Source organism: Silene latifolia, chromosome 1, assembly GCF_048544455.1.
Source record: "Silene latifolia isolate original U9 population chromosome 1, ASM4854445v1, whole genome shotgun sequence".
Classification (NCBI taxonomy): domain Eukaryota; kingdom Viridiplantae; phylum Streptophyta; class Magnoliopsida; order Caryophyllales; family Caryophyllaceae; genus Silene; species Silene latifolia.
This window is the reverse complement of record NC_133526.1, coordinates 9,999,933-10,012,884: the sequence shown is the minus strand read 5'-3', so window position 1 is coordinate 10,012,884 and position 12,952 is coordinate 9,999,933. Positions and strand designations below refer to the sequence as shown.

Sequence of the window (12,952 nt, the reverse complement as noted above, 5' to 3'; positions counted from 1 at the left end):
TATATATTTATATATAAATATATTACATATATGCATTAAATCAAATCGAAAGAATTATGCAATAATACATATTATGGAATCTAACTTGAATTATTTATAATCTACTTATATTATATTTTTGTATGTTAAATAATTAACATTTCTATACATCTAATAAACTATAAATTTTAATAAAATTGGGTAGATTTTAAATTTAATATATAACTTTATAGTATGATTAATTTGTATAACTTTCTTTAATTACATTGGAGTCCCTTGGTTTCTGGATTTAATATATTGTATTGATTGATTGATATGCATTAAATCAAATCGAAATAATTATAGAATATTACTCCCTCCTATTCACTATCTTCCACATTTACTAAAGCGCAAAATTCACAAAGATCATCCAGTTTTCTTAGTTGTCTATCATTTGTGGTTGATATAACATGGAACCCACATTCTCTCTCCTATTTTCATTTTCATTCACATATTAACATTCCACTGAATATTAGTGCAAAACCAATGTGGAAGATCATATAGAATAGGAGGGAGTAACCCACATTCTCTCTCCTACTTATTACTTACTTATATTATATTTGTGTATGTTAAATAATTGTATAATTATATATGATACTAATGAAAGATCATAGATCCATATTAGACTCTCTAATAAAAATTAAATTATCTCATAATTTGTCATTTAGATGATCTATGTAACATGCATGCTAATATGAAAGCATAAAAATGAAAGTATGTATAAGGCGGAAAAACAATTTCCTTACATTGATTTTGTGGTAAAAAGGGCACAAACTAGTTCACCTTACTAGCTTGTTCTTGAGCTTATTCCAAATGGATGATCCTCCTTACTAATCTTCAAAGAGAAGATCTCCTTCTTGTTGCACCCAAGAACTTACCAAAAAATAATAACAAGTATTGAACTAGAACTTGTTAATATTGAACCCTTGATATTATTTATGATATTACTAACAAGTCTTAGTAATTATATATGTTTACTAACAAACTTAGTAAAGATGAGTAATATTTTTAGAGAGATGTACAAGAATTGTTCACATGCAAAGTGTAAAGTGAGGTAGTGTGGAAAAATGAACAATTGATGGAGTATAAGGAAGGGAAAAGTGGCGGGTGAGATGGAGTGTGGTAGTGGACAAATTTTGTCTTATATTTTTCATCTTACATCACATGCAAAATCTTATATAAGATAAATTATGTTAGTATACAAAATAAGGTGAAATGATTATGTGAGTAATCATCCACTACTCTTATTTTACACGGTCCACTTGCCCATATACGGGTCCATGTTGGTTCTTATATTTGTCGCACAAATCCGTGTAATTTTTATTTTAAACATCGTTTCATGTTTAAATATTTCCATAATTAATTCGTCCAATTCACTCCGTAAATATACGTGTACCACTACACATATTATTTACGTACTAATATTAATCACATTAATCAATTAGTACAATTTTAGTAAATTAATAGTTAATTAACTAAAATCCGTTTCCCAAAACTCATTATTCAATTATTGCATAATTAAATAATAACTGTCGCTCCTCGAGTTCGCAACTCGAAATCTCTCTAAAAATAATCGACTAACTTTTTAGTTTTTAAATCAAGGGACTAAATAAATTGTATCTCATACAATTAATTAGTTATCAATTGGGGTTCGTTCTTATAGGTGTGACCGAAAGGGGTCGATTGATCACCGTAGTCTCACGACAATAACGTCAAACTCTAGTCACCAACCGTTATCGATTTACGTTAATCAACTGACGAGGATCAAATAAATAAATATCTGATGATATTCCATTAATGAGATTTATTATGTTAACGCACTATTGTGGAGGACACTAACTCCAACAATCTCTCACTTGTCCGACACAAGGTGTGCGCTACCAATTCTCTTGTCCGTTTTAATATCATACTCAATGCAAGGTGTCTTTCAGGTCGCACTTGCACATGAACACATCGCGAGTGGTTTTCTCGATCGGGAGTGTGACTACTTGACCGGGAAAATCTCTCACAGATTACTTCCGAGCGTGGCCACGCATTTGTAGTCATTAACTCTTCGAGTGGCCTTGAGATATAGTTACCCAACGTGGGTGGACAATTCATGTATGCCCTATTTATCCTATTGCACAATACAGCTCACCATGACCTAGTAAATGCCCTTTTGGCCTCCTTTCACGGCACGACCTAGGACAAAACCAAAGTCACTCGGAACCGCACTTGCTCGGATAATAGTCTCCGTCAAAAGAATCGACTCATTAGAACATCTTAGAGATCCCCGCCACGACCAGGCGTCTATAATAGAACTTAGGGATTCTCTAAATGGTCACTGTCCGGCAAAGTGTCACACACTCTGCCTATGTAATCGACCAGTCATCACATATGACCTTATGGTGTTGAACAACCATCAATCGACTTACAATCTAGTCACTCCGAGACGTCACCTCATTAAGTGACTAGGGACAAAATACAATGTTCATCTTATTCACTTGAATATTGTTCAACATTGTCTCCACAACTTATTCAGATAAACAAGGTATTCATGTTTTCAGTCAAACTGAATAATTGAGTTCTTTAAGAGACTCAAACAATGAATGCGATCATCACTTATGTAAATATCAATACTCTATCCAATATTTACATAACGATCTACAGCAATTAAGGTATACTGTTCAATCACATTGAGATAACATAACCATCATGTCTACCTTATGCCAACGGCTTTGGTTAGTAGATTAGCAACAGTTGCATCACTCTAATTTCCATTGCTATTTTCCCTTATTCTATGCAATCTTTTCATCACATAGACCCTTTCTAAGTACATGTCTAAACAAGTTTTTAGACTCTGGTTCTAAAGCCAGTCAAACACTCCCACTGTTTTCACAGTCTCTTGGGATACGATATTCGGCTAACAGAACTACTCTAGTCCCATTAAATTCTGGTTATCAACTATCTCTTTTCCAACATCAGATGTTGTAATGTACTTAGCTTTCGTTCATGATTTGTACGTATAACACTTATACATACACATTCTTCATATGACATCTTTTATGTATGACTCCTCATACATGTTTGCTTTATACATTTATAACTTCTTATACACATATGTATAACTTCTTATACATATTATTCTTTATGCACATAGCACTCTTACATGCTAACCATTCCTTAATGAGGCCCATAACATCTTATAAGCATAGGAATGTTTCCGTGTAGTCCTTTTACACAAAATTCATAAATTCCTCCAAACTACAAGAGTAAATCCTCAGTGCTTCTCAAGTACTCAAGGATGCTCTTGATAATCATCTAGTGACACTCAGTAGGAAATGATTGGTAATGACTTCTCATATTCTCAACATGATAAGTCCCGACGAGAGAAGCTTTTAGTATATTTAATAGATCCTGTAGCGGAAGCACAAGAGATCATATTAATTGTTCAACAACTTGAACGAGTCAAGAATCTTATCACATAAGTCTCCTGACTATAATGCTAATATCCATAGAGATCTATCTCATTAGATCCGGATATTTAATATGCGCCATGCTACTCTCAAGTATTCACCCGAGAATATTTCTAGTCACTAATATGTCAAACACATATTTTAGACTAAGAAATATCACTTTAGCTACATTTCTAGTCAATAATATGTCAAGCACATATTTTAGACTAAGAAACTCACTTTAGCTCCCACTAAACTCCATGTATCATCATGGTACCTCGACACTCGAGTAATACCATTTTGATAGACTACGTACATGATTGAACCCAAAGTTCCAACTCTTTGACGTATATAGATCACAAAAGGGATCTTTCAAACATGTCATGCTTCTTAACATTGACAAGATCAACAAAACTTCTCCCAAGGAGAAAGTTTCGTTATCCTTTTGCCTAAACTCATCCTCATGAGAGGCTTATATTGCTAAGACCATACGAATTGATGAAGGCATTTGGGTTGTCACAAACTCTCTATAACATAGAATTTGTGAGGTTTTTGCACTGTAAATTATTCTTTATTGTCAAGTCTACATCTATGATATTTTTTGGTAAACTACCTGTAATCTGAGTGCTGTGTGTGTGTGTGTATGTGTGTGTGTAAGGGGTATTAATTTTTGGGGTCAGATTATAGATTATAGGGAGGTTGTACTCTAAAGATTCACTTGAATAGTTCATTGTCCATTAATATGATGATAAAAAAAAGTAAATAAAAAAAATAAAGGTCAATGAAATAAAAAGGTGTATGTCTAAATGTAAGCCAAATATCAAAGACATTCAAGAGTAATTTTTCAAGCTCGAACAACCCATCTCCAACTTGTCATAAAACAGCTTTTTAAAACACACATTCTGAAAAACAGAAAAACATAACATAAAACCAGGCTAAACATGCACTAAATGTATTTTTCATTTCAATACTCAAACACAGTCATAATCAAGCGAAACAAATCAAATAATAATGTGTTTAAGAAAGTAAGTAACCTGAAAATAAAACAAGCAAGAAAGAAAGTAACTTGAAAATAATAATTGATAATAAAATAAGTAAGAAAGAAAGAAAGTAACCTGAAAATTGATAGCAGTGTTGGTAATAAAATAAGCAAGAAAGAAAGTAACTTGAAAATACAAAATTATTTTAGTTATAATTCATGATTATTATAGTTTTGGTTTTGGATTTAATTTGCTTATTAAACAATTTTTTTTTTTTAATTAGGTTATTAAACATTATTAGATGAACTCAAATCCTGAAATTATTGTAGTTTTAGTTCTTTAGTTCTTGTTTTAATTTAATTTGGTTATTAAATATTATTGGTTAAACTCTAATTTATTTTATTTGAGTTTTAATTTATGAAGTTCTCCTCAAAATAATGTGGTAATATTTTATTGTTTGTTTTCATCGGTTTTGATATTTCTGGAGATTGATTTTATCGCAAGAGAGTACTATCCGTATTTGGCAAATCTGGCAGAGAAATCAGGTCGTTGTGGGGAAATGGCCCGTGTCATGGAAAACCTGTTTTGAGGGCCTTTAACTCCAATTTTCAACTTACGTTAGAGGAGAGAAACCTTCTCATGATGTCTTTCAAGAAGGCATGTTTGCCCCTTCGTGGTCAGTGGATCACAATCAGAGGTTGTGAACACCAACAACGCAATAACAATCGAAACGTATTCCTGATTCGTGAGTTACGCAGTGTGAGATTGAAAGGGGGATTTGAAGCTTGAGTATGACCATCCTCCGTCTTTTGAACGACCACTAGTTTTATTACCCGTGAAATTCACGGGACTGGCTATGTTGTCGATAGTATAATGCAAACACGAATTTGCGATCGCACTAGACCTTAAGGACAAAATAGACTCCTAAGGAAAAAAATATTAATCAATACGCATATATTTATTGTTATGTATATGACCACAATTTACTAAATTTTTGCTCACGATTATTAGTATTTTGCCACGGATATTGCTACATTTGTTAGTGTTTTTGCAACGATTATTATTATTATTGTTTTCTATTTTTTTTATTATACTTCATCCATGTCAGTCATTTTTCTACCTTTTATTATTATTTCATTTAAAACAGTTGATTTAAGTAATAACTCAACCTAGAAGAAAATTTTCAAAATAGAAACTTCTATATTTTTATTCACAAACTATAATTCATAATAGATTAAATGGTTAACATTGTTTTGAAAGAATACGTGAGAACTATAAACGCTGAAAAAAATAAATGATGATTTTGTCAGCCAAAATTTTTATAATAATAAAAATCCAAAAATTTAATTAGTATTTATTTTGATATTTAATGACTACTTCCTCCGTTCCATTGAATTGTTTACGTTTGCTTTTTGTGCATTATTCATAAGTGAGAAGAATTTTCAATACAACTTCTAATGTATAACATAAAAGATAGTCATGTGAGATCTTGTTTAAATTGTCTTACCGAGAGCATTTTGAATATCAAATTTTTATAATTTTTAATGATATGTAACTAAAGATATAAACAAAAGAAAACAAACATTGTCATATGTGCATAAAGCAAACGTAAACTATCATATGGAACGGAGGAAGTATTTAGCTTTACTTTTAGAATGAAAAGCCAAATTTGATGATTGTGTTATTACAAAATAGTTTATACGCGGTTTCTTTGATATAGATATTGAAAAATTTAACAATTATACTATTGGTGTTTAACTCAGTTTAAAATTTAATTATGAAATTTATCTATTTTTTTCTTTTTTTAAATAATAGACGATGACATGGTTTGCTTAGAACTCTCCAAAAAAGTGAATGGTGTGTTATTATACTATAAGCTTGCCATTTTATATTATTTATAGACTATATATTGTACCTTAGTTGTTGTTTTGATTAATATACTAATAATATGTAGTTTTAAGAAAAACAAAAAAAACACCTTCAAATCATCAATGAGTTTAGTAATTCATGGCACCCATGTAAAAAAAATGGTTAAGGTTGTGTTTTAATTAGATTGTATATATTTTGTACTAAAATTTCTATGTGAAAGTTTGAACGTCCTTTTCTCATTTAGGATAAATAAAGTTAGTAAGTGAAGATGAAAGGACAAATAAATGCATAATGTTGAATTTTTTTATTTTTTTTTTCTTTTGTTTTTTTTTGAGAAAGATAAATCTCACAATGTAAGGAGTTTAAAACATATATGATTATAGGGATTTTTTATCTTCTCAATATTTTAATTCTCATAAATTATATTTTTTTATAGTAACATAGTTATGAAGTTTAATAAATGCTAGTCTTAGTATATCATCTATATCAATTTGTTAAAAATTCTAAATTTTAAAATTTTACATAAATGATAAAATGAGTTAAATATATAGTAGCCTACTACAAATTTCATTGCAATACCATTATATGTTTTGTATATATACTTATTAGATGGATAATATGACATGTATGTATAAATATTAGATAATAATTTACATTTAGCCGTTATCCATGTCAATAGGATTTCTTTGTCTAACTTGTTAATAAGATTGAGATCCTCGCAACTCCAATTTCATTCTATGAGAGTTATTATTCAAAGGAAAAATAATGAATAAAAAAGCAACACATATATACCCAAATAAAACATAAGTGGTAAAAACTGAAAAGTGAAAAGAAGTGCATTCCCAATTCTCCTCCTAAATTCACCAACCCCCATTAAACCACCCTCCTTAAATCCCGCACCTTTCCCAACAAAAATGGCAGTCGTCGAAGGAAATATTATTATTATATGCATGTTTATATCTTATAGGATTATAGAATATATTATATTATGAAAACTCTACCATTGTATGCGTATATATACCTCTCATAATGGAATAAGAATACAGTTTTGTCTCCCTTACTTTCGCTCTAACTCCTCCCTAGTCCCTACAATTCTCTCTAATTCTCTATTCCCTTTATTTCATAACACAACTATTCTTTTTTCTTCTTTTTACATAATTTTTCTATCACTTATTGGATGTATAAGGGTTGTATTGATTAAAGGCCGTTATTAGAATAGCTCCTAGGCTTCATACTCCTTCCGTCTCATTTATCTATTTATTTTTTATTAAAATATTTCTCATATTATAAAAAAAGGTAAATAAATAAATAAAACGGAGATAGTACTAATTTGTGTTAAATAAATATGAAAATAAATAATTGTAGACTTAGTTTTGTAATTGTATGTTAACAAATACAACAAATCAATATTAAAAGAAATTAAAAGTTAGTATATGAACGAAATTACTTTGCTTGAAACTAATGTAGTAATAAAGTTTTAAATATATCTAATTGTTGTATTAACTAACATGTTTCGTATGTCATAATCTAAAAATTAACCCGTGTATTTTTTGCACGAGATTAAAACTAGTTGTCCTCAAATTTAAGTATACCTCTAATAAATTAGTTCACCTAAGATTTAACAGTTAATAAACCGTAAATAAAATAGTACTTTATAAACGATAAAAAGTTGAGAAATGATAAATACAACCCACTGAGTTGTATTTAAACATTTAATACCCTTCTATATTTGGTATTAATTTAGAAATAAGAGAGTAAATTACACATAAATCAATGCAATTAATGCATATATTAACTATTTATTTCCTCTTTTAGTTGCTTAAATACAACCAACTGGGTTGTATAATTGTATTTATCATAACCCAAATACTAAAATCTATATCCAAAATTCCCCTTATACTAAAAGAATAAGAGTTCTCAAAAATTTTTCCGCCTAAATGAATTTGGCTATAATTCCCCTTATACTAAAAGAATAAGAGTTCTCAAAAATTTTCCCGCCTAAATGAATTTGGCTATAATTGGGCTTTTATTATATCATATCTGTAATTGAGTTTTTATTATATCATATATGTTATTGGGCTTTCATCTGGATTATACTGAACTTTCGCTTCTCCACCGATTAATACAAAATAATAATAACAATAAATTTACAATTAAATTTCAAATTAAGTTAAATATCAGTTTGATTATTATTTTCTTTAATGTTTCTATCTAAAATACCACGCATTCGCGCGGGGCCTATACTAGTTCCAAATAATTGAAAATTGAGATGCAACTTTCGGGCGGCTGGCCGCCGATGAGTTTGGATAATTCAACTATTTTGGCGAATGTTGACGAAGGACATGAAAATGTGTGACACACTTACACGTGTAACGGGTTAATGGGCCAAAATAAATCCGCCAACAAAGTCCAGTAAAGCCGACTCGCATCAATACACTGAACTCAAAAAAGTGAAAACCAACTCCATTCCCAATTCTCCTCCTAAACTTACCAACCTCCACTAAACCACCTTCCTTAAATCCCACCGCATTTTCAGATGGCAGCCGTCGAACCACCACCGCCACCAACACCAGCACCAGAACCAAACATGAACCCTAACCCAAACCACCCACCCACCACCGCACTCTACACCCGAGTCCGACTCGCCACCCCTTCCGACGTACCCTACATTCACAAACTCATCCATCAAATGGCCGTCTTCGAAAAACTAACCCACCTCTTCTCCGCCACGGAAACCTCCCTTTCCGCCACCCTCTTCAACTCACCTCCGTTCCAATCCTTCACCGTCTTCCTTCTAGAAGTTTCCTCTACTCCACTCCCTCTCCACCACACTCCTACTCTCTCGCTTTTCCTCCCGGTTCATAAAACCTTCCAACTAACCCGACCCGTGGAGTCCGACCCGGAGGAGGTGTCCTTCCGATGTCCTGAGTCTGGACCGGATGCTGTTGTTGCTGGGTTTGTTCTGTTTTTTCCGAATTACTCGAGTTTTCTTGCGAAACCTGGGTTTTATATTGAGGATGTGTTTGTTAGGGAGTGTTATAGGAGAAGGGGGCTAGGGTCTATGCTTATGAAGGCGGTTGCGCATCAGGCGGTTAAGATGGAGTATGGGAGAGTGGAATGGTGTGTGTTGGATTGGAATGTTAATGCTATTAAGTTTTATGAGATGATTGGTGCTGATGTTATGCAGGAATGGCGTATTTGTCGTCTTACTGGTGATGCTTTGCTCTCTTATGGCCAGCCTAATTACTGATGTATTCATCTTTTCTAATTAATTACTCTCGCATTGTTGTTCAGCTTGGATTATGTTTCATTTCGCTGTACTAGTACTATCTTGTTGCTAATGTTGCTCCCGAATTAACCTAGTTTGTTGCTGCTGTTGGGAGCATTGTTTGTTCAAGTATTTTGGAGTTTTTATAAGTAATTAACATGTTCTGTTTCCTCGTGTTGTTTTTAATTGTTTCCTTGGTTCCATATGAGTTATCTTGTTGGTATGAACCTTCATGATTGCAGAATGTGAGTTTTTTTCGAGAAATTATTGTAAGCAGGAAGGTTTAGCAGGGCATTCCTTGTAGTTGTAGTCTTTGCTTAGAGTCTATCAATATAGAATACTTTAGTACATTATGTTGAAAATGGATGAAGATTGGTAAATAAGGACAGTATTAGGTTTGTTCTTTGCGGAGTGGTAGAAATTTGATATAGGATAGAATACGACACAATAGCTTGTATCCAAACTAGGTTTGTAGTTATTAGAAAATGTTTGCGGTTGGGGCAGTGTTGATTAGCAACCTTTTATTTTGCATACATCAGAATGTTAGAGTGCTCTAATGGTTTTATTTGAAACATAGACAAGTGAAGGTTCTGTACACTAGTCACTAGGCTATAGTAATTTCCATGATAGTCAATGTGCGTTTTAATACGGTAATCACATTGTGTAGATTTTGAGCGTGGGAATGTGATTTTCTTACATCTAAGGTCATAAATTGAACTGTGGTACACAAAGTTTGTTCCTCGTATCATGAAAATATCGAATTGCTCTCCGTGGTATTGAAGTTTTAGAACCCCCTTTATTGCTTATGATATCCAGTATAGACTGAGTATACCATACTGAGATTGCTTGCCTTGGATACATTTTCTTATCAGAATGAAAAGTATGACCTGGTTGTCAAAGGGGTATAATATCAGTGACTTTTGACCTGCTAACTTCCCATCATTCCTTGTATATTTGTGTGTGAAGTATCCAGAAGAGGGTATCTCATAATAGAGTTAATGGAAATAAGGCAGTTTGTTGGTTGCAAAGGATAAAGCAGTAGAGTCAACTGCAGGTTGTATGGATTCGAAATGATGTTAATTTACCCTTTACGGGGGGTTGTGTTACGTATTTGACTATCCAACACAATACGATTCTCTGACACTTAATTTTAGGTAAAAACATGATTTTTTACAAAATAACCATGTCGGACACTCCAACATCATAGAGTTGTAGTTGAGTTGGGACTGTTGGAGTAATGTAGCAGTAGCAGCCTAGCAGCATTGTTCAAACTGTGATCATACTCATTTTCTGGTTGCCAATTTTTGCTGCATTTTCAGGCGAGTATTATCCAATGTATGGGGGTAATGCACCTTGGTAACTTGGTTAGGGGAAAGGGGGAAGAAAGTTTAACAATGAACAGTGTTCTGCCTTACTGAAGAACTTAAATTAGCAATCACGGCGGAAAGCCAGCTTTCTCAGATAATGTTGGGTCATGGGTGGATCTATGAATATTATCCTGTGTATAAAATGTGGGTGTTATTTGTAGCGAGGCTTTGGTCTTAGAGTATGAGGGGAAAATAGAAACTCGTGGATTTGAGGGGAAAATAGAAACTCGCGGCCTTGAGATGAATATTTGTAGCGAGGGCTTTGGTCTTAGAGTATGAGGGCGTCGCGTTGGGTAGGACTTAGGAGCATCGTCCATACGCATGGCCAGACAGTCGGGTCAAGAGGGGAGATGAATGAGTATGGGCATTGGTGGCTAGGGCCTAGGGGTGGGGTTGATGATTTGGCTTGTTTAGGGCGGTCGTAGTGTCCGAAAATGTGAATTGAATTCTGGCCTATTTCATCTTATAGAACAATTAGCGTCTCTCTAATGAAAATTGATTATCTATTAAAGAAACAAGTAGGATATCGTTTTTGGCATTTTGGCATATTGTATATGTCAACTAGCTTAGTTAATTAAGTCATGAGCGGTAGTAGTACTCGGGACTCGATTTCTGTCAGTATTGAAATTGCCATTGTGACACATTTACCGAGTAAAAAAAAAAACAGTTACGGTGTGTATTTAAGTAAGGGGTAATAGGGGTAATTAGCACGGTTGTTATTTCATTTTTACTAAATCTCCCTCATCAATTATCAGAACAGTTAGTCTTGCTGAAGACGGGTCGGAGCAAGTGACGGGTAATGCTACTCACAAAACGGATAGGGGGGACAAGGTGGGGGTACCCCCATGTGCTTCCCTCTCTCCTCTATTTGGGTTATTTGTGAGAGAAAATGGTATCCGTCACTCCAAAGTGACGGATACGTGGCGTCTTCAATGAGATTTTGTATTTTTGTGTTATCAGAAATGTAGTAACCTACTAACCCATGCTCAGGACTCAGGAGTCAGTGAGTCAGGACACAACTTACAATACCTCTGTAAAACTGTTGGGATGTGAGACACGTATTAAACTGTTTTAACACGTACCAAAATACGTGTCATGTTTTCACATAATTAACCAACCACCTTCCAAACATCAACCTCCAAAGTCCAACCCTCGTACATACTTCAGTTAAACTTAAACCAAGGAAAACAAAATGGCAAGCATGACTTCAGTTTCACTCATCAATTTGCTCTCCAATTCTACTCGTCTCGTTAAACCACACCATCTCAATCTCCAATTCACCTACATTAAGATACCACCGCAATTACATAATGCCAACACACTTACTTCAACCGGCATCTTCACATGGCGTTCCCTGGCGTCTTCCGAGCCACCACCAGAGTTTCCGCAACGACGAATAAACGAGGTGGATCCAACAACGCCGCAAGAGATGCCAGAATTGCCAAGGGATCCTCCTCAGATTGATCCTTCACCCCCTGAATTTATAATCCCCACTCCCCCAGGAGAAATTGGACCAACTCCACCACCACCAGACCCAAGGCCCAACCCATCAGGCCCAGATTTCCCACACCCGCCCATTCCTTCTCCTCCTGAACCGCCACGGCAGCCACCTGATGTTGTTCCGCCTACTCCGCCAGAAGTGTTTCCGCCACCGTCTACACCACCTCCGGATATAATTCCGCCAACCGGTCCTATTATAGTCTAGCATGCACTCTCTATATTGGCTATTGTATCACTGTATCAGTGTACGCATGCTCAGTGTATCGGTAGACTGACCGAGTAGTTGTACAAGTAGCATGCACTGCACATTAACAACCAATAACGGATATGATGAATCATCTGTACTTCCGCGTGCTGAGTGTATCGGTAGCCTGACCGAGTAGTTGTAAAGGTCGTGCGTAGGGGCCTAGCGTGTCATAACGACTCGAACTGAGCTAGAGCTTCCCCTTGCTCCGCTTGTGCTGATGAAATAAAATTCGAGTTCGAGCTGATCTTGAGTTTATCAAAGCTTGAAAA

At 34.2% G+C, this 12,952-nt stretch overlaps 1 protein-coding gene across 1 annotated transcript; it reads left to right on the top strand.

Annotated features, from left to right (window-relative positions):
- The first annotated feature begins 8,608 nt into the window (after positions 1-8,608).
- LOC141597515 (GCN5-related N-acetyltransferase 8-like) lies at positions 8,609-9,739 on the top strand. The gene has a single exon (XM_074417984.1). The coding sequence runs from the start codon at positions 8,838-8,840 to the stop codon at positions 9,549-9,551; it is 714 nt and encodes a 237-aa protein (XP_074274085.1). The 5' UTR covers positions 8,609-8,837; the 3' UTR covers positions 9,552-9,739.
- Positions 9,740-12,952: the final 3,213 nt, after the last annotated feature.